The sequence below is a fragment of the Pungitius pungitius genome, chromosome 11, assembly GCF_949316345.1.
Source record: "Pungitius pungitius chromosome 11, fPunPun2.1, whole genome shotgun sequence".
Classification (NCBI taxonomy): Eukaryota; Metazoa; Chordata; class Actinopteri; order Perciformes; family Gasterosteidae; genus Pungitius; species Pungitius pungitius.
Genome location: NC_084910.1, coordinates 10,717,174 through 10,744,478, shown reverse-complemented (window position 1 = coordinate 10,744,478; position 27,305 = coordinate 10,717,174). Strand labels below are relative to the sequence as shown.

At 45.4% G+C, this 27,305-nt stretch overlaps 2 protein-coding genes across 11 annotated transcripts in view; one reads left to right on the top strand and one right to left on the bottom strand.

Moving 5' to 3' along the window:
- Positions 1-1,986: 1,986 nt before the first annotated feature.
- Positions 1,987-18,373, bottom strand: LOC134132893 (sialic acid-binding Ig-like lectin 5). 6 transcript variants are annotated; one of them, XM_062565738.1, is made up of 10 exons: positions 15,588-18,373; positions 15,239-15,377; positions 15,015-15,076; positions 14,119-14,409; positions 13,481-13,732; positions 13,119-13,379; positions 12,920-13,010; positions 12,714-12,806; positions 12,521-12,593; positions 1,987-3,781 (listed from the first exon to the last, which is right to left on the bottom strand). In XM_062565738.1, exons 1-10 carry the CDS (start codon positions 15,634-15,636, stop codon positions 3,392-3,394), a joined length of 1,701 nt encoding a protein of 566 aa, XP_062421722.1. In that variant the 5' UTR covers positions 15,637-18,373; the 3' UTR covers positions 1,987-3,391. The 6 variants fall into 6 exon arrangements, 5 of the variants coding, with proteins under 5 accessions (XP_062421722.1, XP_062421719.1, XP_062421718.1 ...); XM_062565735.1 differs by having other exon boundaries at positions 15,015-15,377; positions 15,588-15,657; positions 16,172-18,373; XR_009957092.1 differs by adding an exon at positions 12,326-12,432 and having other exon boundaries at positions 3,713-3,781; positions 15,015-15,377; positions 15,588-18,370.
- The window catches only part of LOC119197487 (myelin-associated glycoprotein-like), a 54,325-nt gene continuing 30,796 nt past the window's right edge, over positions 3,777-27,305 (top strand). For all 5 annotated transcript variants that reach the window (XM_037453846.2, XM_062565745.1, XM_037453837.2 and 2 more), the window contains exon 1: positions 3,777-5,305. The gene's annotated coding sequence lies outside the window, so the exon portion shown is untranslated. The remainder of the gene's footprint in view (positions 5,306-27,305) is intronic.

Sequence of the window (27,305 nt, the reverse complement as noted above, 5' to 3'; positions counted from 1 at the left end):
TGGTCCTCGGGGGAGAGCCCCAGCCGGTCCACGATGGCCCTCCTTACTCCGTCGTAGTCGTGCCTTGCCCCCGGTGGCAGACCCAGCGCCGCCGTCTGCGCCTCCCCGGACAGCAGCGGCAGTAGGCGGATCGCCCACTCGTCCGCCGGCCACCCGCACGCCCCTGCCATCGCCTCGAACATTTCGAGGTAGGACTGCACCTCGTCTGCTGGCGTCATTCTGTGCAGCACCACCCCCGCGTAGGCCGAGGAAGCCGCCGCCGGCGGTGCCGCACCTGGCCGGGCCGCCAACTGCTCCAGCACCTGGGTCTGCCGGTCCGCCTGGGCCTGGAGCGCCCCCATAAAGTGCCGGTTGGCCTCCGCTTGCTCACGCTGCATCGCGGCAATTTCGCCCAGCATCCGCCCGAGCGCGACCGCCGGCTGCGCCATCCCCTCCGCGTGGTGATCGCCGGGTTCCATCCGCTAGTTGGGTGCCACTGTGGTGGAGGTGCGGAGTAACACACGGACACGGGCGGCTCGATTTATAGGTTTCTTTATTTTCTTGATTCTGCTTCGACGTCACACACTCGTCGCTCGTTCCAGACTCGCTCCCAGCGTGTTCCCGGGTCGGGTTCAGCGCTCCCTCCAGATCTGTTCACTGGTTTTAAGCACAGGGAGACAATTAGTTGAATGCATCCCAGCTGTGCTCATTACCTGCCGGCACCGTTCCCTGCACCCCTCCTCCCAGCTCTCCTCCCCCCTCTGCAGCTGAGCTAATCACACCCCACCACCACAGTTTGCATCTGTAATTCTTCGCTGTTTAAGGGTTATTTGAGTTCATAATCCGAATTCAAAAGGGAAATGATTCAAAAGGGAAATGAGTCGAAAAGAATTCGGGAGGGAAGGACATGATACACATTGACAAACTTTGCCCTCTCAATGTTTGTCAATTCCTGTGTTGTGAAATCTGGGCCAGAGCCACACTTCCGTTTTTATTCTCAAGTTTCCTATTTAGAAATGAAGCATGTGTAATGTCATTGTATGTAGAACCACATGGGAAATGTCCCAAACAATACATTACATGACACTTAGCTGACACTTTCATTGCATTATAATACATCCCACACGGTGGGAGCAGTGTGCAGCGGTGAGGGCTGCCGGGGCGCAGCCGGGGGTTGGGTGTCTTGCTCAGGGACTCTTCAACATGGGACATGGAGCCGCCGGGGTTCGAGCCGCCAACCTCGCCGTTTCTGGCGCTCCCTCTGTGCTCCGTGCACCACGGTCGCCCCCAATAAGAGGTTAAAAGTGCACGACTTTGTTTGTCCACAGTGTTCCACATTCAGTTCGCAACATTCATGTATTGATTATTTCTTTCTGAGGAGGAGCCTCTCTCGACCTCGGTTGCAACAGAGTGCAAACCAGAGCAGGCTGATCATGGTTGCTGTTGCTGTAGCACTTGTCCCAGGACATTTGTTTATCATTTCATTCATGCTGGAATTTCTATTATGTGACAGACAAACTAATCAAACTGTACTTCCAAATAACATTCTACAATCCCTCGTTGGAATATTTTGATACCTGGATGTTAACTTCCTTGTGAGGTTTGAGGTCATTTGACTGACCATCACATGACATGCCTGATGCCTGAAAGGCAAAGCTGTGGAGTTTAAGAACGGAATTTTCCTCATAGTCAACTTCCTGAAAAGTAAATGGTTATTTTGGGTCCTTCCTACCTCCACTGCTCACTGAAAATGTCAGTCATAGTCTTTAATTTTTTTTCCATCGGCAGTGTGACAATATATATCTTTAATTTCTATTCATGTCACCATGTGTTCTGTGGGATTTCTTTCTGTATTGATATTCAAAAGTAGAAACAGAGGTAACTGTGCAAGCAGATGAAAAATAACATTTGGTAACACTTGGGTGATAAATACAATGTGCAAACAACACTACACATTTCATAACATGAAGGAGGCACATTTCAGGAAAGGATTCAGAGGTGAGGGAATTGATGGTGCAAAATACAACATGAAGTTGTATAATAAGTCTTTTATTGCCTTAACCGGATTAAGTGATGGAGCTGAAGGTGTGCTTTTCCTTTCTGCTGTTACATGGTGAGTCTTACATTAAACATTATTTTGCACGGTACACTTAATCTCACAGTTGATGATAAACCAATGTTCTCTTCTTCTTGTTTTCATTGAACCGTGTCCAGTCGTCTCAGGACCATTGGCTAGCAAACATGCCGAAAAAGATTGCGGTGGGGCAGGGCTCCTGTGTGGTCATTCCCTGCCTCGACACTTACCCCAAACCCTCCTCAAAGACAAACGTGAACAGGTGGAAGAACAGGGAAACGGTCGTCTTAACCCTAATGTCCCCAAATGGCAACTGCCGGAGGAATATAACACAGGAACACCTGCAATCACACAACTGCGCCACGCTGCTGGATGGTGTCAAGACTACCGGTGTTGGCCCTTTCTACTTTAGGGTTGAAATGCCACATTACAGGACCTTCACCGAACGAAAATGATCCACTATACCTTGACATTATAGGTGAGTATTATAGATTACTTTAATGATCAATCATTTCAAAGGAAACACACTAAGATTCTTTGTACATATTTGAATTACTATGATTATTATGATATAATGTTGATATTCTACTCTACAGGAAACCACAGCCTACATCTCTGTCTGAGAGCATGGGAAAGGAATTCACTTTCTTTTGCTCTGTGACTCACTCCCCCCCAAGAATTCCAGCCCCAACTCTACTGGAGCCATGGTGAGTGAGAGTGATCTAACAAACAACTTGGCTGAATACTGGCAATGGGAGACGGTTTCCTAAGCTGAGCGTTCCCCTTCAACCCACTGACTTCAGCGAGCCTGTGAACTGCACATTGAGGTACAAAGGAGGGAAGGAAGCAACAGGCTCTATAATTCCTATGACCTTAATATCACCCTTTCCATTCTGGAATCAGGAATTAGGAAATGTTTATTGCCAGAATATGTCAGACATGGAATTTGACTTGGCGGTTGGTGCATGACGGCGACAGTACGACAATGGTCAACAGACAACGTAGTGCAGGAATGAGATAAAAAATATAATGAAATAAATGCTATGGGTTAGTAAGCTAAAGCTTTGGGTTAGTAAGTTAAGAAATAAACAAAAATAAAAATAAAGATAAAGTGCACCAGCTAACAAAAAGTGACAAGTGAAAGTGACAAAGTGTATGTGCATGTAGAGAGTGAGAGTCAGTCATGGGGGGACCGAGCTCTGTTGATGAGCCCGACTGCCGAAGGGAAGAAACTGTTTGTGTGGCAGGAGATTTTAGTCCTGATGGACCTCAGCCTCCTGCCCGGATGGAAGGGGCACAAACCGTTCATGTCCGGGGTGAGAGGGGTCGGCTACAATCCTACTGGCCCGCTTCAAAGTCCTGGAAGCCAACAAGTCCTGGAGAGACGGCAGATTGCAGCCAATCACCCTCTCTGCAGAGCGGATGACACGCTGCCGCCTGCCCTTGTCCTTGGCTGTGGCTGCAGCGTGTCATCCGCTCTGCAGAGCACCACACCACACGGTGCAGGTTGAATTTCTTCAGCTGCCTCAGGAAGAACATCCTCTGCTGAGCCGTTTTGGTGATGGAGCTGATGTTCAGCTCCCATTTGAGGTCCTGGGTGATAATGGAGCCCAGGAAACGAAAGGAGTCCAATGTGGTGACGGGGGATTCACACAATGTGAGGAGGGAAGGTGGGGCTGTGTAATTCCTGAAGTCCACTGTCTTCAGGGCGTTAAGCTCCAGGTTGTTCTGCAGGGTAAAGAAATCATGTGTCATAATCTATAATGCTTCATATCTATAGTTTTCGATGTGGTATGGTTAGAGAGTTACTGTTTGACCAAAAGTGAACCATCAGAAATAAGAAACACAATCAGAGAATTTCACACTTAACTACACACTGTAATGTCATTTGAAAGTGACACACACTCTCACGTTCATTTTTTTACCACCTTATATTTGGTATGTTTACTTTTGTAATTTGTCACCGTTTAAGGTTTGTTTGAATTTATAATCAAAAGGTATTAATAAAAGAATAAAAAATGACTTCCTTGTGACGTTTGAACTCATTTGACTGACCATCACATGACTTCAAAAGATGAAAAGGAAAAGTTGTTGAGTTTAAGAATGGAATTTTCCTCGTAGTCAACTTCGTGAAATGGAAATGTGGTTTCGTTTTTTATGTATAAAAGACTGACTGATAAAGAGCTACGGTTACATGTAGTAAAGTAAAAAAATGAATTATCTTAGACTCATTATACAACTGCTTTAGGTATTTTTGCACCATCAATTCCCTCACCTTCCATTTCCTCGCATTTTAAATGTGCCTCCTCACTGTGTCCTCTTTAATGACACTCTCATGATCATTTAGTTACCACCTCATATCTGTTAACATCTGTAATTCTGCACTGTTCACGGTTTATTTGAATTTATAATCCAAATTAAATAGTCAAATGAGTTGAAAAGAGGAACATCTTTATTCTTTTTGTGAATCACAGTGATTATGGCAGTGTCAAACGATTGAGGGAGAGTTTAAGTTGTTAACTTAAATGAATCATCTCCATCAGAAGGGTTGTGAGTAAGTCTTCTAAATTCTCTCCTGGGGGTTTAATTGATTGTAGTGAGCCAGAGGCTGTTTTGATTTGTCCTGGGTGAAGGGCACATTTTTTTTTAGCTTTGGCAATTCAATGGTAGACACAAATTCAGTCCTCGGACTCTGGTATGGATTCATGTAAAACTGTTTGAACGTGTCGTTGATTTCATAATAGTTTTGTTTGGTTCTTAAAATGTTTTTCTCAACTTTATGGGTACGTAATGTGTTATATTTGTTAACCAAGCGTTGGTAAAGTTCTTAAGACTCAGATTGTTGAAAGTCTTTTTGCACTTTCATAATAATATCTCCTTCCAGCTTGTTTGTCTCCGTCGTATATTTGAACATTTGTTATACCCTTTGTATAAGATATTATGTGCCCTCTTAGATAAGCGTTTAGCTTGTCCCATAAACTGAAACTGAAAGTAACAAAACTGGGGAGGGCCCGCAGTTTGTCTCACAAAATAACTTTTAACACCCTCTTCTGAAAGAATTCTTATAATAATTATTTCTATTCTAGTTCTAATTAAATTAGAACTTCAACAGGGCGGATAAATCTACCGGGACAGAGTTTTAACCTTAGATTGCTTCCAAGAGTCACGTAAGTGTTAAAGCTAAAATGTCTGGTTCTGGTCCAGCTGTTGGTTCCGTCTGTCTGGTCCATTCCTTTTCACCGGGGGAGTCAGGTAGGAATTCCGTCGCTTCTTTTGGTGTTTTTAAAGATGCGTGATCCTCAATGTTAAAGGGTGAAACCGGACAAACTGGATCTCCTCGGATCCAAATTCCCTCTTAACTTGGTCGAACTCCTTTTTTTTGACGTTTCATCAAGCAGATCAGGAGACCGCTGTTGTCTTTGAAACGCTGGGAGGCGATATGCAATATTTTGTCCGAATGTTGGTATTTAGTCGTTCGTGTCTCGGTCTCTGAGCTGCAGGGCTGAGCTCGCTACTGCTTGTCCCTCGCCGTTTTCCTTTAGGTTGACAACACGTAACGTGATATTGTTGCGTCGCCTTTAGTTTCCCAATTAAAAAGTCATTTTCTTTACTTAGCTTTTGGATGCCAGAGTCTAGGCCCACCAGGTGCTCCTCCGTTGTGCTAATATGGTCCTCCTCTTCGGTCCAGCATTATTTTCAATCCAGAGATTCTGTTTCATTTCTGCAGTTTTAGAGGATAATATATTGGACAGAGTTTGGTTGGTTGTGTGGAAGATTATAAACAAACTGACTTCCCGATTCATAAATTAGACCATTCAATAAAATGCATTTAGTGTACACCACTATACAAATGTGATTCTGAAACTATATGTAATCAATAAAGAAATGAGAATAGGGTAATACCGCATTGATTTTGAAACTATAGAATAATACTCCATGGCCGATGCACTTTAGTCGGCCGCCTCGGACACAGTGAAGGGCTGTACCTGAACTGCAAACTGGATGGCCAACCGTGTCGGGCGCTGGTCGACACTGGGTCCACCATCTCCTTGGTATGACCTGGCATCCTCCCTGGTACTAGCGGAGACCTCCCAAAGACTTGGTCAACAACCACCACTCAGATGGTCACGGTAACGGGGGAACGAGCTGGCATGAGAGGGACCAAGAGACTGAAAGTCCAGGCTGGGGCCCAGGAGCTGGTGCACAATTTCTGGCTTGCTGATATCCGGGACCCATGTATCATCGGCTTGGACCTGTTGACCCGCTGGGGTGCCTGTGTCAACGTGTGAAACCATCACCCTTGGCACAGAGATTGTGGCGCTCCAGTCCGGTAGGGCCGCACCACCACCTATGCCGTCCATCGCCAGTGGCCCTGCACATCCACAGGCCACCTTGGCTGCCTCCATTGCACCAGATGTATCTTCCTCCAGTGAGACTGTGGAATCCGTCCGTGATTTGTGGGAGCGCAGCAGTGCTGGCCTGGACCCGGAACAGCAGCATCAGTTGAAGTGCCTTCTGGATAATTATATGGACATATTTGCAGCAAAAGACAAAGACTGCACGCAGACAGGGCTGGTCCAGCATTCCATCGATACCGGCTCTGCACAGCCCATCCGTCTGCGGCCCAATCGACTGGCCCTCAGTAAGCAGCAAGCTGCAGAGGCAAAATTCGCGAGATGGCTGCTTCAGAAGTAATTGAGCCCTCGGACAGTCCATGGGCAGCCCCGGCCGTACTGGTAAGGAAGAAGGACAACAACTGGCGGTTCTGTGTGGACTATCGACGTCTCAACAATGTCACCAAAAAAGACTCGTACCCCCTACCTCGTATTGACGATGCTCTCGATTACATCGCGGGGTCCAGCTGGTTCAGCTCCCTTGACCTGCGCAGCGGTTACTGGCAGGTAGAGCTGTTCCCCGACGCAAGACCTAAGACCGCCTTCACCATCGGGCAAGGGCTGTGGCAATTCCGCGTCATGCCATTTGGACTCTGCAACGTGCCGGCTACTTTTGAGCGGCTGATGGAAAGGGTGCTGGCGGTCATTCCCCGGAATCATTGCTGGTACATTCCAATGACTTTGACAGAGCCCGTATCAACCTCCAAGAAGTCTTAAATGCCATCCGCCATGCCCAGTTGCGACTCAACCCTGCAAAGTGACGACTGCTAACAAGGGAAACAGCTGGGCCACATTGTCAGTGCTCGTGGTGTAGCTACAGACCCAGCAAAGGTGACTGCAGTAAAGGACTGGCCAACCCCAGCTAACGTCAGTGAGTTGAGAAGTTTCTTGGGCCTGGGGTCATACTATCGGCGCTTCATCCGAGATTTTGCTTCGATTGCCAGTCCACTCCATCGTCTGACTAACCTGGGCCAGCCATTCCTCTGGGATGACACCTGCACCGTAGCCTTCAGCCAACTCAAGGTACCGCTAACCAAAGCCCCGAGCCTTGCCTACCCTGATGCCCGCCGGCCCTTTATTGTGGACACTGACGCCAGCAATGTGGGGATCGGGGCTGTCCTTTCCCAACACGGGGACGAGGGGGAACATGCAGTGGCATACTTCAGTCGCTCCTTGAGCCGGGCGGAGAGGAACTACTGTGTGACACGACGTGAGCTGCTAGCGGTGGTCCGGGCGCTACAGCACTTCCGGCCATACCTGCACGGCATCAACTTCCTGATCCGCACTGATCATGCCTCGCTCACTTGGCTCCTGAATTTCAAAAATCTGGAAGGGCAGGTGGCTCGATGGCTGGAGGCCCTACAAGAGCATGATTTTGAAATTCAGCATCGGGCAGGGTGACATCATGGCAATGCCGATGCACTCTCCAGATGCCCCTGCGTGGCTGTCGAGTGCCGTTACTGTCAGCGACAGGAGGAACAGGACCAATCAATGCCAGCAGTGACGATGGTGCAGGCGGTTGACAACGAAGCGGACCTGTTCCCACTGACAAGCCTGCAGTTGGAGCAGCAGCAGAAAGAGGATGGGACTCTCGCGTTAGAAGTTGGCTGGAAGCAGGGCAGCGCCCGAGTGGGCCGCAGTATCAGCACTGGGGCCCGTGGGTAAAGGCCTACCACTCGCAGTGGGGTAACTTCGAGTTCCATGACGGGGTGGTGTACCGGAGGTGGAGGGCCCCCGAAAGAGGACGCGACCTTGTACAATTGCTGGTGCCTCGCACACTCCGCCCCCAAGTCCTGAAGCTTTCCCACGGCTCGGTGGGGGCGGGGCACTATGGGAATACCAAGACTCTCTACCGCCTCAGAGAACGGTTCTACTGGCCTAGCTGTCGACGGGACGTTGAGCTGTATGTGCATTGCTGCGACCTTTGCACTGCCCAGAAGGGGCTAACCCAGCGCTCTCATGCCCCATTGCAGCAGTACCTGGTGGGGGCTCCGATGGAGCGAGTAAGAGTGGACATTCTTGGTCCCTTTCCGGTCACGGATTCTGGCAACCGTTATGTCCTCATGGCCATGGACTATTTCACTAAGTGGCCCGAGGCTTATAGTGCGGATCAGAGCGCCATCACGACTGCAGAGAGACTCGTGGAGGAGATGTTTGCCCGCTTCGGGGTCCCCGCTGAGCTGCACAGCGACCAAGGGCGAAACTTTGAGTCTTCAGCGAGGTTTGTCGTCGGCTCGGGGTGCGCAAGACCAGGACGACACCCCTGCACCCCCAGAGTGATGGCTTGGTGGAAGGGTTCAACCGCACGCTAGCCACCCAACTTGCTATCCTCACCAGCCAACACCAGCGTGACTGGGACCGCCACCTACCATTGGTCCTGTGGTCCTACCGGACAGCTGTCCAGGAGTCCAGCCGATGCACACCTGCTGCCCTCATGTTCGGGCGAGAACTACGGACCCCAATCGACTTGGTGTTTGGGGCTCCCCCCGAGCCCGAGATCAGCGGAGGGACAGCGATGGACTACTGTCGTCGATTGAGCCAGGCCAGCTCCGGAGTGCGGCAGAAACGAGCCTATGACACCAGGGGCGGGGGGCAAGCACTCGTACCCGGGGACCGGATCTGGGTGTATTGTCCAGTCCGGAAGAAGGGCGTCTCCCCCAAGCTTTGCAGCCACTGGCAGGGGCCCGGCGAGATTTTGGAACGCCTGTCTGAGGTGGTGAACCGGGTGCGCATGCCTGGCCGGGGACGCACAGTGGTGTTACACCGGGACAGACTTTCACCGTACCGCCCCCTAGCTCCGCCCACGGTTGGAGAGGACAGTGACGGTTGCAGACCATGTGCTGGTACAAGTGGTTCCCCAAATGTGCCTTCTGCAAGCCGACGACGGCCTGTACACCAACGGCGTCTACCGGGACGTTGCAGAGACTTTGTGCTAGGTGATGGGGTCGTTGAGGACAGGTGGGGGCTATTTAGCGATCGGAGCGGCGGATCGAGTTAGGCGGCGCTGGTAGGCGCATTGCATGATGGGACAATCTTTAGATGCATTTCTGTTATGTTAATGTTCTAGTGTTTAAGATTATGTGTGTTTTCTAGGTTCTGTTATGTAGGCCAACACCAGCGTGACTGGGACCGCCACCTACCATTGGTCCTGTGGTCCTACCGGACAGCTGTCCAGGAGTCCAGCCGATGCACACCTGCTGCCCTCATGTTCGGGCGAGAACTACGGACCCCAATCGACTTGGTGTTTGGGGCTCCCCCCGAGCCCGAGATCAGCGGAGGGACAGCGATGGACTACTGTCGTCGATTGAGCCAGGCCAGCTCCGGAGTGCGGCAGAAACGAGCCTATGACACCAGGGGCGGGGGGCAAGCACTCGTACCCGGGGACCGGATCTGGGTGTATTGTCCAGTCCGGAAGAAGGGCGTCTCCCCCAAGCTTTGCAGCCACTGGCAGGGGCCCGGCGAGATTTTGGAACGCCTGTCTGAGGTGGTGAACCGGGTGCGCATGCCTGGCCGGGGACGCACAGTGGTGTTACACCGGGACAGACTTTCACCGTACCGCCCCCTAGCTCCGCCCACGGTTGGAGAGGACAGTGACGGTTGCAGACCATGTGCTGGTACAAGTGGTTCCCCAAATGTGCCTTCTGCAAGCCGACGACGGCCTGTACACCAACGGCGTCTACCGGGACGTTGCAGAGACTTTGTGCTAGGTGATGGGGTCGTTGAGGACAGGTGGGGGCTATTTAGCGATCGGAGCGGCGGATCGAGTTAGGCGGCGCTGGTAGGCGCATTGCATGATGGGACAATCTTTAGATGCATTTCTGTTATGTTAATGTTCTAGTGTTTAAGATTATGTGTGTTTTCTAGGTTCTGTTATGTTGTGCTCAAATGTTACTGTTTAATGTTTTAATTAAATGTTTAATGTTTTGTTACAGTTTAATGTGTAGGAGTGTGGGCACCATGACCCAACTTAGTATGGCTGTGGGTGAAGTTCTTTGTTCAACGCCTTAATAAAGTGTCTATTTCCTGGGGTCTTGCGGTGTATGAAACACAGGAAGGGCAGCAAAAGTAATACCAGTCTCCTGTCTCATTCATCTGGCCAAGCTCGCCACAATACTGATGCACAGCTATGGTTGGATTCAATATAATGTAATCAACTAAAATGCAATTATATAACAATAATGGGTGATCATACAAAAATGACATTAAACAGAGCATTATTCGAAAGTATGTAGTGCCATAACTACATCTCTGACGTTAACGTAACAAACCAAACAGTTGAAAAATCGGTTGAAAAAGTGCTAGTTATTTTTTATGGTTGAGCAAGATGCCCCTACCAAGATGGCCGCTATGCTTGCACCACCATATTTTGCGAAAACCTCGAAATAACCAGTTACATGAAAGCACCAGGACAAGTCCCGTGTCCATGGGCGTGGACATTGCCTTTCAGTCCTTGCAGTCATTGAACTACTCGGTGGCCTGTGCATTGCAGAAACCGGCAGGTCCTCAGCTGAGGTGTTTACTTTTTAGCACCTTTTCCTTTATTACATACTTTTGATTTAAACCTTTCAATCCAAGATATCCTTTGTCCCTCCAGAGTTTCTACATTTTTGAAATTTTGTATCTCTCTTGAAGAAGGGAGTCTTTCCTCCCGCCCGGGGGTTCTTGTGTCGCCGCTGCCATGAGATGAACTTCTTGGTCGTTGTTAACCAAGTTCGTTCAAAGATAGATGTCAATGCTTTGTCACCAGCTGATATTGTTAGGCTGTCCTACTGGGTTGAGACTGAGTTTGGGTGTTTTAAGAGGTTTTAAATTGGCCTCACGGCCATTGTCCGCCTAGCTTCACTTCACTTCAATATGATTGTCTTATTGAAATTAAATGCCTTTGAATTACATTTTTTTGATTGTGTGAAAAATTAAGGGTTGGAGAAAGATGCTACCCTTGAATTTCAGGGTGATAAAACAACACAGATTTCTATACACAGAAATTGTAAGCATTTAGCAATAAAAAGAACTTCATTTCATTATTTGTCAAAATATTTTTGATTTTACAAATGTTCCACAGCACTTTTAAGGGATTAAAGGGGCAACAACAGGCAACATTTATAGTCTTTCACCAGGTGTTAACTGTTAGAAAACTATCTAATATATTTTTAAACAAACAAAATTCAGGATCTATGCTGTTAATGTTCTTAAAAGTCATCGTATCAGAAACCATTTTTACAAAAGAGGAAGTTCAAATGATGCAGAACTTGTACAGCACATGTTATTTTGGGCAACTGCTACTGTTTAATAGTGAGGCCTTATTAGTTATTTTGGGTCACTGATACTGTAGAATAGTGTTTTCTCACCTAATTCGGCAGTTGCTTTATGGAGATTTGTATCAACACATATATGTTACCGATGGTAAAACAAGCTGCCAGGGAGAAGTTTTTTTTTGATGAACAACTTAAAAAACAAGATAAATAGTTACCCTGGACAAAACCTGTTTGTGCACCTTCCATCCGGCAGGAGGCTGAGGTCCATCAGGACTAAGACCTCCCGCCACACTAATGTATTTTTCTTTAATTAAATGCAAATTGTTTCTAAATAAAAGTATTTTTTTCAGATTCCCGGCTGTTAATGATAAGTCATCTCATCAGAAACGGTTTCTGTAAAAGAGGAAGTTCAAAAGACGCAGAACAGGTTTTTTTGGGTGACTGCTACTGTTTATTGGACAGGCGTTTTCACACAGTTGTTTTATGGAGATTCGTATCTACAAACATATGTAACATGTTAAAACAGGCTATCAATGAGAAGTTATTTTTTTTAATAAACAACTTAAAAAAACCTAGATAAATAGTTTGAGTTACTAGAGACAGAAAAATCTCACTTGGCTTACAAACAGAAGAGGGTTATAATATGTTGACATCTTCCCTGACTGCAACTGTTCCTCCAACGAATTCAACCAAGTTACATATTTGCGTAGATTGCGTCATCGCAGTCAGTCTGTTGGACACAAAATTAACTCACTCTTTTAAATTAAATCACTCTTTCAAAGATATAATTAACAAACGAATGAAAAAAAATAACATACCTCCATGTTGCCATAGACATGATCGTTGTCAAAAATGTCAGCAGAATGTACATCTTCACAACTCTTCTCTTTTCTGAGGTGAGGAGAAAGAAAACAAACACGTTTTTCATTAAGGATTATTTAAGGGTATCTTTGTTGTGTCATTTTACATTATTAGCATTGTCTTGTTAAAACTAAGGTGAATGATTGAAACCTTTTAGTAGCAGAGCAGTGAGGGAGCGCCATGTCTTTGTCCGTCTTCTCAGGGTTAATGTGACCAGTTTGTGCATTTGCAGATTTCCCCTTGCTGGGAGAATAAAATTAAATAAAACTATTACTAGTTTCAAAATATACTAGAGAAGAAAAGGGAAGGAACAGAAATGCAAAATCATTTTTCTACTTAGTTTCATTCAAACTTACCACTTTCTAAAAACGCTGACAATTATTAAAACCGTCACCAAAATCCCGGCTGCTCCAGAAGCAACGACAATATAAAGATTCTGCATCGTATCTGTCCAAACAGAAAGCAGGTGGAGACATTATTCTCTTTATCAATATGAAATGCATGTCTTTAGGTGCGTGTCATGCACTTCTATAAATACACACAAATCTTCCTTACTGTTAACAGGTAAAGAGAGTGTTAGGTTTGCATTGCCAAGCGTGTTGTTGGCCACACAGTGAACAACCCGAGACGATCCAAACTCTGCATGCAGATTTCCGATGGTGATGGTGCCACGTTGTTCTACCTTCACTCCTGGCAGGACTCTGTCAGAAAGCACAAAATGGATCATACTGACGGGCTGGGACTCTGCAATGCACACGCACTTCACCAGATCTGCCTCTGAAGAGCAGGAGGAGACAGTCTTGATTTCAGGCATATCTGTAAGAAGAAAATATCATTTTGTGAAGCATTTATATACTTACATATCTATATATCAAAGAAAACTCCTTTATCATTGTATTTTTTGATTGTTTACTCACACAACACATTGAGCCGCACAGGAATAGATTTGCCTTGTCCTATTTCATTGATGGCAGTACAGAACAGGGCTCCTGTGTGTCTGGAGACGTTTGGCAGCATGTAGACATTTCCTTGATGCAGTTTAGCACCGGTTTCATCACTCCACTGATAGCTGCTGGCAGGAGGGTGAGCATCACAAGAGCAGCTCAGGCGCACAGCTTCTCCCTCCGTTACATCTGACTTGTGTTCAATGTTCACATTCACTGGGGCATCTGCATGGAAATATACAATGAGCGGTTAATAATACCATGATGTAGTACATTCGGATCACCTCTATGAAGTAATGTCAAGGCTCAGCTCTTAAGGCATACAAACAGGATAATACGGGTCTAAAGCAGTGCTCTGAGGTGCATGTATCAAACATGCCGTTGGCTGTGCTCTCAATGACCATGCCAACATGCTGATGTTTAGCAGGTATACCTGTTTACCATATTCAACATCTTCAGAGTTTGCATGATAACTTTTGATAGATAGCACAAAACACAAGAAACATCCCAAACTGATGGGAATCTCACTGGTTTTGCAAGTAGCATTGTAAAGTTAGTTGTGCTAGTTTGTGGTCAAAAACCAAAGCATCATAAAAAAAAGTAAAACTTACATTTCACTCTAAGGATCCTTTCTGTTTTGTGGTGCTGCCCTCCTTTGTATGTCACGGTGCAGCTTAAGGTCTTGTTGTGATCAGCGCTGGTAGGGTGGAAACGCAAAGTAGATGTCGCTGTCCACTGGCCATCGCCCAGCTGCTCTGATTGGAAATGTTGTTCTCCAGGGAAACTCCAGGTGAAGACAGGTGGTGAAGTTGGACAGGAGTGAGAAACGGAGCAGGATGCGACCTCATTTTGACTCTCCTTTAACTCCTCCTTCACGTTGAGATTGATGTCATTCAGTTCACCTGTAACAACAAGAAAGATAATGACTGGAAGGTGGTAGAGGACACTTCATATACATTGACAATTTTTTTTACATTGCATTCTGCTAGCACATCATTTTGGTAATGAGATGAATTTTGGAAACATTATTAAAAAAAAATGTTAATGTCATGTGCTCTTCCTAGCTATGCGTGGTCAAATTTTTTAATTTCATTTTGTCTGAATTTAAATTGATTCAACGGTGTGTTTTGACCAAAGACAAACCAATAACGAGAGTACAATTAAGGTATTGTGAATCTGATTTCTTTAGAATTGCGACCTAAATGTACACTTTTACTTGTGTTATGAGTGGTATTGTACAAGGACTTGGTTTGAGCTTATAGTTATATGTCACATATTGTTAAGCAATTTAGCATAAGTTACATAAACCTCAGAGGAAAAATTTCACTTGATTGACATGTGTCTTGATTGTTATCACTAACCTTTGAAGTAGAACTCAAGATATCAATGAATACTGTCCTTCTGATTCACTAAATGCAGCGCATTAATTATAAAGAGACTTCTATCAAAATCCAGGAATCAACTGTACTGCTATTAAAGTGTGATGAAAGCTGTTATTATTACTTACTAATCATTGTAATGGATGTCTTCTCTCTGTATAAAAACTTGTCGTAGCCTTCCATTTCAATCCTGAAAACAAAAGGCCCTCCGTCACTTGGTTTAAGGGGATCAATCTTTAGAGAACAGTTCTTCTGGCTGACGTCTCCCAGCAGCTCTGTTCGACTCTGATAATCCTCAATCATTTTCGACTTGTCTGAGTGGTAGATGATCGATGAACCACCAGCGATGTACCATATCCCAGAGAACGCAGTGATCTCTTTTTCTGGATCTGGGTAGTTGAAAGAGCAAGGGATGACCACACAGGATCCGGGGAGACCTTTAACTGAAGATGGCACCATTATTGTCCAAGATGAATCTTCAGTTTGAGTAACTGTAGCAGAGGAAAAATGAATAAAAATTAACAGAGATGAAGCAGAGAAGAGAAGGACTTACATGAAAAAGGCAAATCTATCTGAAAATCCAAATCTTGACCCGAAATATTAAGACATAAAAAAGACACAAAGCTAACTTTAAAACTGCACTTTAAATTAGCAGCAAGATATGGCAGCTGGCTTTACAGTGTTGAGAATATTCCATATACCTCTAAAGCAAAGGATCACATAAAGCATAGGCCACTTGAAGGAATCCATTTCGCCGTCTGTGGATCTGAGCTGTGGATGATGTGACACATATTTTCTCACAAATTTAGATTTTAGTTTTGTCAGTCATATATTGAGGAAGTCTTTTGTGTTAATCGGCATTATTATAGTATTTTGAGTTGGTCGTTTGCTCTTAACAAAGCCTATATTACTTATAATTTATGTATATTTGTAGCGCCCCCTAGCTGTCCTGGCTTTGTTAAAGGAGTGCGCTGCCCGAATTCTTAACTGTTTAATTTATATAATTAATACTAGGTTACTACACATCTGTTACCCCTATTATTTTAGCACCTTATACCACCAATTATTTAGGAAGACATACCACGTACACAAGATAATACATTTAACCCTTTACTGGAACTGGGATTCACAAATACACATAAAATAATACTCAAACATATAGGTTGTTAGACTGCGTCCAGTCACTTACTTCAACTGTAGCTTCGAACTTTTAGACCTCTGTCAAACCCTTTTCTATCTAAGCCGGCAGGTAACTAACTAATACAAATAAAACAAACATGGGTACCCAATCACTTGTCCAATCACGATGCAGGCCTGTTGCGCAGGGAAGAGAGCGGCGAAGACCCGGGCCGTTTCTCAATACCTAAGACGGCGAGAACGGACTCGCGTTCCCGCGAGAATAGACTCGGGAGACAGACTCGGGAGTCCTGACTCGCAGGTTCGGGAGAACAGAGAACGGTCATTTCCGCAGTTGGAACAGCAGCTGACTTGATGACGTCACCACGTCAGCTGGTCTTGCTAATACGTTTTTATTTTAGTTTTTGACTTAAACATTTTACTATTCAGTCAGAAAATTACATTACGTTACTTAAAAAAAGTAGTATTTATAAACTTCGACATGAAGTTGTGTTTATTTTCCTCTGTCGTTGTTGCCTGTTGCTGAGGTGAAATGCATTCTGGGATATATGTCTCTCACAAGAACAGACGAGCCTGCTCCGATGCATGCCCGGTAAAATGGGCGGGGCGAGCCACATCCGGGTATTATGACCGTTCTCGGCCAGATGCGGACTTGAGAATTGGAACAGTACTCGGGCTGCGACTGATGACGTTTCACGAGTCCACGAGAACAAAAGTCCACACAAGAACGCATATTGAGAAACGGCCCCCGGTCCGTGTACCTTTTGATCGTCCCTTTTACCGTAAAAACCAGAAAACCAAAACACTCGTTTCTCGTTTTTCGTTTCTAATCCAAAACGGTAAAACGGAAGTCGGCGGCCGTTTTCTCGTTTTTCGTTTAGAACCAAAAACGAGAAAACGGAAGTGAGCAGTCGTTTTCTCGTTCTTCGTTTAGAACCAAAAAACGAGACCAACTGACAACTTTTCGGTCCGTGTACCTTTTGATCGTCCCTTTTACCGTAAAAACCAAAACACTCGTTTCTCGTTTTTCGTTTCTAATCCAAAACGGTAAAACAGAAGTCGGCGGCCGTTTTCGCGTTTTTAGTTTAGAACCAAAAACGAGAAAACGGAAGTGAGCAGTCGTTTTCTCGTTCTTCGTTTAGAACCAAAAAACGAGACCAACTGACAACTTTTCACTCCGTTTGTCCCTTTTGTGTGTTTTTCCATAAAACGAATATACGAAGCGTAGCCGCTAAACCGGAAGCACGTAGATTTTCACAGTAATAATCAACGCAATGGAACGTGTGTATGCTAGAAATCCGTCTGCGATGCCAGCGGTTACTATGGTAACATGAGGAGAAAAGTTCATTAATGGAGATAAATATATAATCCTGGTCCGACGGGATCTGTGCAACAGTAGTTGACTACACTCGTTGCTCTTGGCTCTGATATTTATGTTCCAAGCATTGTGTCGCTTCAATGACCGCAGAGAGATCGGTTAGTTCAATGAGACGCAGAGTAAACGGGTTCACATCTCCAACAGTATGTGGCAGAATACGTGTATTTAAACCATAGATTTAATTATATTGAACTGTCCATATTATTTATCTTGGTCTCATATGTCGAACTCGCGGCCCGCCGCCGGTGTCCGGCTGCCCGTCCAGTGCGGTCCTCCACCGGAGTGCGTACGGCCTGCCGTCAGCGAATCGTCGGTCGGACCGTTCGTTCGGACCGCCAGCGCCGCCCCCGCCAGCCGTTGTTCGCGCCGATCGTCCGTGCCCCGCGTACGCGCGAAGTGGGCAAACACCCCCGATCTGGGTTATTACAGATGTATTTGATGCTGTTTATTTCATGTGATTGTTAGGGTTCATTTGCACCCTTTGTTGATTCATTTTCATATTGTTCATCATGTTATATTTATATCATGAAAGAGGGTAAATGTGTTGTTTATTAAGCAATAAATAATGACAGTTATGGTCAGGGTTAAACTAGAGAGGTCTGGTTCATTAATTCTGGTTTGTTTATCAAACTTCCATTTGAACGGTTAGGCCCAAGAGGTCAAAGGTCCCAGATGATAAATAATGTTGGTCAATTGCTGTGGTCAAAATGACTTGTATGGTATTCAGACATTTTGACTCTAGAATACTTTACATCTACAATGTTTTACATTTGTTCTCGCTAGATTACTCGTTAGATGTTACCTTTCATGTGACCCTCAGAGTGACCTCTGGGGCTGTGGACAGATGCACACCGTCAGGATAGAATTGGGTTGGGAACCATTGCAGCAGACTACCTGCTCTTAAGCATGTTGGACACACCACCACAACACTGTTACAGAAAATCTATATCCAGTCTAAATCATCTATAACAGTAGTCTGCTGAAGCTTGTTTGGGAGGAGGGTTTTACGTTTTAAAACTGTTAAACTGTGACCGTGAACTGAGAGAATAAACATATCCCTCGATAGATAAGTTTGCAGTTTAGTGACAATGGAATGTAATTTAGTAGAAGAAAAAAATGTTTGGACAGGTTGTCTCTAGAGGCAGAGAGACACCTTTTGAAATGAGTATCCTCTTTAGTTGTACACTTGAGTAAGCTCATAGAGGAGCTTAGGTGATGATAGAGGAGCTTACTCAAATGTACAATTCATTGTGATTTCTGGGTTGATTTGCCACCATTGTTGTACACATCTTGTTTTATTTATTTTATTTAAAAACAAAACATACCTCTAATGAAGAGACTTTTGGTTTCTTTATATTAAACATTTTGAATAATTGACCTACAAACTTATTTGTCACTTCAATCCTGAATTGAATATTTTAAGCCGAAGAGGTGAAAGGATGAGAAGATCTAATGTTGGACTGTGTTCCAAAGAATATTACTTCAGTTTTATTGCCGTCAGATTTGTTACTATTTTGAAAAAACTAAGCCTTAAGTTATCACTGATTGCGTCCATGTTAGTTCCACCTCAAAGCCAGATTTTAGGGAAGCTTCTCAATTGCACAGAGACATTTTATTTTCAAGAGAAAAACATTTAATTCCTATTTCAAGGAAGAGTATCCCCAGTTACAGCGAGGCTGAATGCATGTGGACTCACTAACAAGAGTCACACTTTTGCACCAACAAAGCGCTCAGGACAAGGAAGCTGCAGAGATGGGATGTGCTTTACCCAGATGTTAGTGTAGTGCTGGACAGTGCTCTCAATAAATTGTCACAATGTATTGATTCAATTTCCTGATTGGTGTTACAAGAAGATATTGTCAGCACTTGTTATATTTATGTCTTTCTTCTACTTGTTAGAAGGGAAAATATAGAATGTGTAACAATGCCATGACCACCATGTTTCCCTGATGACATGTGGTCAGTGTCAGTGTCCACCACACACAGCGTTTGGCATTGAGGCCAAAAAGTTCAGTTTTGGTCTCATCTGACCAGCGTACATTCGTCCACATGTTTGCTGTGTCTCTAATGTGGCTTGTGGAAAACACCTAACAGGATTTCTCAATAGCAGCTTTTCTCTTGCCAGATTTATGGACTACATGGTAACTTGTTGTCCCGTGCACAGATTCTGTCCACCTCCGGAGTTACCATGGGACTCTTGGTTGCTGCTTTATCAAGAACATCACAGTGTCCTCAAGATTAATGTGACCTTTGACTTTGGTGATGATAGAGGAGCTTATTCAAATGTACAACTAAAGAGGATACTCATTTCAAAAGTTCTCTCTCTGCCACTGGAGACAACCTGTCCAAACATTCATTTCTTCTTAAAAATGACATTCCAGTGTCACTACACTGCAAACTTATCTACATTTTGAGGGACATGTTTATTTTCTCAGTTCACGATCCCAGCTTAAGAGTTTTAAAATGTAAAACCCTCTTCCCAAATAGGCTTCAGCAGACTAGTGTTATTTGGCGGGAAATAGATTTTTTATAACAGTGTCATGGTGGTGTGTCAAACATGCTTAAGAGCAGGTAGTCCGCTGCAATGGTTCCCCACCCAATTCTAGCCTGACAGTGCTGTCCACAGCTGCACAGGTCACATTAAGTGACATGGTACAAGCAGGGCCGGGGCTCGCCATTTGGGTGCCCTAAGCACAAATGCTTGGTGGTGCCCCCCCCAACCAACGAACCAACCAACCACCACCAAAGGAATAACAACCATTCAGAATCTTAGTTAGGTCTTAGTTAGGTTCTCTTTATTCCCCAAATAACTTCTAAACATAAATAATTTACATAAACAAACATGAAAAGAAATAAATTATATAAAAGATAAAATTATAAATTATAATTACCAAATACCACCACAATTACTAAAAACACAGATTTGGAACTGAACATTGTAAATGCAGAAAGTATTCAAGTATATAACCGTGTAAGTAATAATGTGCACATTTCTTCAGTAAGTACAAATAATAATAATAAAGTGCAAACTGCACAGTAGAATTTTACTTTACCATCTCTATAAAAGAGACCATTCTGCTATCCGATAGAACAATATTACTACATTTTCACTAGCATCAGTTGTCAAAGGCCCTACAGAGGCACACGCCTGCATTTCCTAGCTGCAAAATCAGCTCTCAGGTCATATGACAGTTTCTGAGCCACGTCCCCATTGATGCTGATGACAGCCAGACCTCTTAAACGTTCCTGCCCCATTGATGAGCGCAGGTACGTTTTGATTAGTTTGAGCTTTGAAAAGCTTCGCTCAGCAGAGGTAACTGTGACAGGGAGAGTCAGTGCAATAAGAAGAGCAAACCACAGATTGGGATATGCCTCTTGAAGCCGATTGTTATGCAAAAACGTAAACGATAACATAAAAGACAAATGATAACAGAAACGGTAACGGTAACAGAAACTTGGGGCGGGCCGCGGACGAGTACCGAATACGGCCCACGGCGGTCCGTGCGGACATTATGAGGCGAGTACATGTGGGCAGCCGGCCGCCCGGTGGCCGCTAGTAACGGTCCTCACGAGACAAAGTTCGGGGACCCCTGATTTAAAACATTGTCTTAGCTGAGAGCGACGCGCGAGCATCATCCCGCTGTCTCTTCTTTCCGCCCCCGACTCTTGATGCCTTTTCGAAGCCGTTTCAAAGCTGTCTGCCACATTTGAGATTTGAGGCATAATGGAACAGACCACTGGGAGGTGGGGGGAGGGGGGGCCGCACAGGAGGTTCCCCTTTTTCTCCACTAATTTGGTCTAGGCCTATTACTTTTTGACTTTGTATTGATTTTGCATATTAGCATGCTTTAGACATATTTTATTTGTTATTTATACTAGTAGCCTACTGTGATGATTTTTCACGTCCCAGATTTTTTGGTGCCCCCCCAGACACTTGGTGCCCTACGCGCAGCGCGTGATGTGCGTGTGCGGAGCGCCGGCACTGGGTACAAGTGAATTAATCTCTTTATTGTTCTTGTCTAGAGAGAGGAAAATGTAAAATATTCTAGAGTCTGAATGCCACACAAGTCATGTTCCTTAGATCATTGGTTCTCAACTTGTATGGCTCCGGGACCCACCTTTTCCCCAAAATGAACAAGATGAAAATCAACAATGGTTGTAAAATAACCCTAAAAATCACATGAAATAAACAGCATCAAATACACCTGTAATAACCTAGATCAGGGGTGTCAAACTCATTTTAGGTTCGGGCCAGATACTGCCCAGTTCGACCGAACGCGGGCCACCGACGACGGGGGGGGCGAACTGTACGGCCGTACGCACTCACTCCGGTGGCGGACCGCACTGGACGTGTAGCCAGACACCTGCGGCGGAGTTCGACATATGTGACCTAGATAAATCTATGGTTTAAATACACGTATTCTGCCACATACTGTTGGAGATGCGAACACGTTCACACGTCTCACTGAAGCAACACAATCTGGGGACGATAAATATCAGAACCAAGAGCAGCGAGTCAACTACTGCTGCTAACACATCCCGTCGGACCCGGATTATTTATTTATATCCGTTAATGAACTTTTCTCCTCATGTTAACCTGGTAACTGCTGTCATTGCAGACAGTTGCGTGGATTTTACTGTGAAAATCTACGTACTTCCGGTTTAGCGGCTACGCTTCGTAGATTCGTTTTATGGAAAAACACACAAAAGGGACAAACGGAGTGAAAAGTTGTCAGTTGGTCTCGTTTTTTGGTTCTAAACGAAGAACGAGAAAACGACTGCTCACTTCCGTTTTCTCGTTTTTGGTTCTAAACTAAAAACGCGAAAACGGCCGCCGACTTCCGTTTTACCGTTTTGGATTAGAAACGAAAAACGAGAAACGAGTGTTTTGGTTTTCTGGTTTTTACGGTAAAAGGGACGATCAATAGGTACACGAACCCTGTGCACTGTGTTCCAAAGAATATGACTTCAGTTTAATTGTCATCAGATTTGTTACTATTTTGAAAAAACTAAGCCTTAAATTATCACTGATTGCGTCCATGTTAGTTCCACCTCAAAGCCAGATTTTAGGGCAGCTTCTCGATTGCACAGAGAAATTTTATTTCCAAGAGAAAATGATTGTAAAACATTAAATTCCTATTTCAAGGAAGAGTATCCCCAGTTACAGCGTGGCTTAATGCATGTACCAACAAGAGGTGGACTCACTAACAAGAGTGTCACACTTTTGCACCCACAAAGCGCTCAGGACCAGGAAGCTGCAGAGATGGGATGTGCTTTACCCAGATGGTAGGTTACTGCTGGACAGTGCTCTCAATAAAATGCCACAATTTATGGATTCAAATTCCTGATTGGTGTTACAAGAAGATATTGTCAGCACTTGTTATATTTATCTCTTTCTTCTTGTAAAAAGGGAAAATATAGAGTGTGAAACGATGCCATGAACACCATGTTTCCCTGTTGACATGTGGTCAGTGTTGGGTGTCCACCACACAGCGTTTGGCATTGAGGCCAAAAAGTTCCGTTTTGGTCTCATCTAACCAGCATACATTCGTCCACATGTTTGCTGTGTCTCTAATGTGGCTTGTGGAAAACTCCTAACAGGATTTCTTATTGTTCTTTCAATAGCAGATTTTCTCTTGCCGGATTAAGGGAGTACACGGTTACTTGTTGTCCCGTGCACAGATTCTGTCCACCTCCAGAGATAAAGCAGCATCCAGGGACTCCTGGATGCTGCTTTATCAATGTGGCAAGCGTGAGGTGGGGTAGGAACTACCCCAATAATCTATATTTTAACTAGGGGAAAAAAAGGAAACTAAAGGAAACCAGCAACGCCACCCTGGGAGAAATCACCCAGGGAAAAGAAAGAAATCTATAAGGTAAATTACTAAATCTAAACAAAAGGACAACACAAGTTCGTTACACTGAGCAGGCGAGAGACGTGTTTCCAAAAGCATATAAAAGTTTATTTGGCACAATTCAAGTCTAAAAAGGTAATCCTATTTGTATAAATTATCATGTTTTCCAGGGCTGGGGCATTCGTGCTCAAGGTGAGTGAGGGGGGGAGGTATAAACTTAAAATGGGAGCACCACAATCCAAAATTAACACTCCAAACACACAAAGACAAAGCAAAACAAAGGAGGGGAGTGAATAAGACACTACACACGAAGGGACACCATCACCAAACAGGATCACCAGTGAGGCCCTCAGCACCTGGAATCACAAAGATGGACAGTTAATGGGAGACTGAAAATAAATTCGACAACAATAAAGATCCAATACAAATCCAAAAGAAAGGAAAATATCGAAACAGGTTACAGTTTGAACTCAAAGAACTAAACCATCAAATAATCAAAAATAGCTACAAAAATAATAAAGAAAAATCTCCCTTGCCATCCACCTCCTATTTCAGGCAGCTAAACATGAAAACTGTTAAGAGTGTATGTATGCATGTAACTGTAACTGAAGTCACGTGATATTGATAGCACCATGTTCCATGTAAGGGCAATGTTCCCGCCCCTTTCTCTCTCTTGACCGGTCTCCCCCGAGAGCGGGCAGTTTAGCATGTTTTGCCGATAATAAACAATGCCAAGAGTTAAATGGCTGAAGAGATAAACGCCTGGACGTCCGTTCATCCTCTGGTCATATTATTCCGCTGCCAAGGTAGGCCAAAGGAGTAAGCTTACCTGCTAACAGGTTATGGGCCCAGGAACCGGGAATGATTCCAAAGTTTGACGGACTTGTGCGTCGATAGCTAGCACGACCACGCTAGCATACAAAAGTATCCAAAAGAGCTAGGTTAGCATCGGGAGTACCGGGAAGCTAACGCTAAATCAAAGGAAGCTAAACTGAACTGGAAATAACCATGGCAAACCGAAGCAAGAGCCAGTGGCCCACGTTTGACGGGAGAGCAGAGGAGTATGAGCTCTGGGAAGAGAGGATGCTGTGCTGCATGCACGGAGCGGGGCTGAAGCAGACGATCTTGACGGAGCCCGCTGAACCGCTGTCAGCGGAAGACAGGTCTACGGATGATAAGCTGAATGCGGACGCCTATTGTGCATTGGCGCCACTACTTGACAACACAAGCTTGGGGCTGATATTCAGAGACACAAAGGACAAGGGCCGAGAGAGCCTCAAAGTATTAAGAGAGCACTACATCGGAAAAGGTAGGCCTCGGATTGTTTCCCTGTACATAACGATGACAGCGCTGAAGAAAGCTGACAACGAGACTGTAACCAAATACATCATCAGAGCTGAGCAGATCATTACAGCACTCAGGAGTGCAGGCGAAGCACCGAGTGAGGGACTGATGATGGCGATGATCATGAGGGGATTACCGGAGAAGTACAAGCCGTTCACACTGATGGTGACACATGGCTCAGCCGACATGACACTGGGAGAGTTCAAAGCGAAGTTAAGAAATTTTGAGGCCTCAGAAGACGCAGACCCAGTCCCAGAAGAGGCAGGAGAAAGGGTGCTGAGGGCACAAGCGGCGCCGAGGAAAAAGACCGGGCCAGTGGAGATGGTGTGTTGGCGGTGTGGAGAAAAGGGCCACAGAAGGGATGACTGCACAGAGAGAGTTTGGTGCAGTTTTTGCAGAAGCAGGGGGCACACGGACAAAGCGTGCACAAAGAAGGAGCGTGAACGGGGCGCCCGGTGTGCGTGTGTACAAGATGGCGGTGGTGGCCGTAGGTCCGGTTATGAACCGGACGGAGACCGGGGAGCAGTGGGAGGAGAAGACCGCACCTTCAGAGCAGAAAAGGGAAATGCCAGTCTCTCAGAGAAGGTGCCGCATACCCAGAGAAGGGGAATGATCGTGGACACGGGCGCGTCGTCCCACATCATCAACGATAGGAGCAAGTTCAAGAGCTTTGACAGCACTTTCAGGCCGGAGAGACACAGTATGGAGCTCGCCGATGGGAAGCGTACTGTCGGAGTGGTGAAAGGGAAGGGAGACGCACAGGTATGTCTCATAACCAGTGAGGGGCGCCGGTGTACAGTGACTTTAAAGAACGCTCTCTACATTCCCTCTTACCCTCAAGAACTCTTCTCAGTGAAGTCTGCTACCGCCCACGGTGCCAAAGTGTTTTTCGACGAAGGAAAAGACGTTTTAGAGTCACCGGATGGCGCAAGGTTTGAAATCTATGTATATAAGAGAATGTACTACCTGCAAACCGAGTGTGATCTAGATGATGCGTGTCACGTCAGCTATGATATCCAGACATGGCATGAGGTAATGGGCCATTGTAATTTTGACGATATCTTGAAACTGCAGGACGTGACAGAGGGCATGCACATTAAGGGTCCAAAGCGCAGGCCTGATAGAGAATGTGCAGTATGCATAGAGGGGAAGTTCACGCAGACGAGAAACAGAGATCCGACTGACAGAGTAAAGACACCACTTGAGCTGGTGAACACAGACCTAACCGGCCCAATTAACAATGAGTCCATAGACGGTTTTAAATACATGCAGTCTTTCACAGATGTGTGTACAGGGGCAGTGCTTGTTTATTTCCTGAAAGCAAAAAGCGATGCAGTTCAGGCTACAGAGAAGTACCTGGCAGATGTAGCACCTTACGGTACTGTGAAGTGCATCAGATCAGATAACGGGACTGAATTCACTAACCGAGAGTTTCAGACCCTACTGAGGAAGAATAAAATCAGGCACGAGACTTCCTGTCCTTACTCCCCGCACCAGAACGGGACAGCTGAAAGGGAAGGCCGAACTCTTTTCGAGATGGCCAGATGTAAGCTCATTGACAGTGGCTTACCCAAGAGCCTTTGGCACTATGCCATCCAGGAAGCAGCCTATACCAGGAACCGGTGTTTTAACAGGCACACAGGCACTACCCCATACACGGCACTGACAGGTAAAAAGTGCAATTTGGCTAATATGCATAAATTCGGGTCAGAGTGCTATGCCTACCAGCAGGACAGAGGCAAACTAGATTCTAGGTGTGAGAGAGGATTCTTTGTAGGGCACGACAAGAGCAGCCCCGCCTACCTAGTTTACTACCCCGGTAAAGGAAAAGTGCAGAAGCACAGGCTGGTAAAGTTTGTCACCAAGACGACCTGTGAAAATGAGACTCAGACACAGGAGCTAGGACTGGATCCCATAGGAGGTTGCGAGAAGGAAGTAGAGATTTCACAGCCTAGTGTACCAAACAACGACGTACTGACTGACGGTACACAATCTGCATCAGAGGACAACCATGAGAAGCACCCTAGGGTGACACCACACGACAGTGGGAGATACCCTACCAGGGAGCGTAAAGCCCCGGGGTATCTAAGAGATTATTCTCTGGAAGATGCTGATGACGACAGTACACTCACTAGTGTAGATTATTGCTACCGAGCAGTTTGTGGTGTACCTCTGACCTTTAAAGAGGCCATGACATCAACTGAGTCAGGAAAGTGGAAGAAAGCAATGGACGAGGAGATGAGGTCCCTAGAGGACAACCAGACCTTTACCCTGACTAAGCTACCAGAGGGCAGGAAGGCAGTGGGAGGAAAATGGGTGTATTCGATCAAGGGAGACATTGACGGGAACGACCAGTACAAAGCTAGGTTTGTAGCAAAAGGATACAGCCAGAGAGCAGGGATAGATTACGGCGAGACGTTCTCACCAACAGCAAACCTGACAAGTATACGTGTAGTGATGCAGAAGGCAGCCCAAGACGATCTGATTTTACATCAGATGGATGTGAAAACAGCCTACCTACATGCCCCCATTGATCGAGACATTTACATGGAACAACCTGAAGGTTACGAAAAGGAGGGAGATGAGCTGGTGTGTAAACTAGAGAAGTCAATCTACGGCTTGAAGCAGTCGGGGCGAAATTGGAATGAGATGCTCCACACGTGCCTAGTAGATGACAACTTTATTCAGAACCCGACAGACCACTG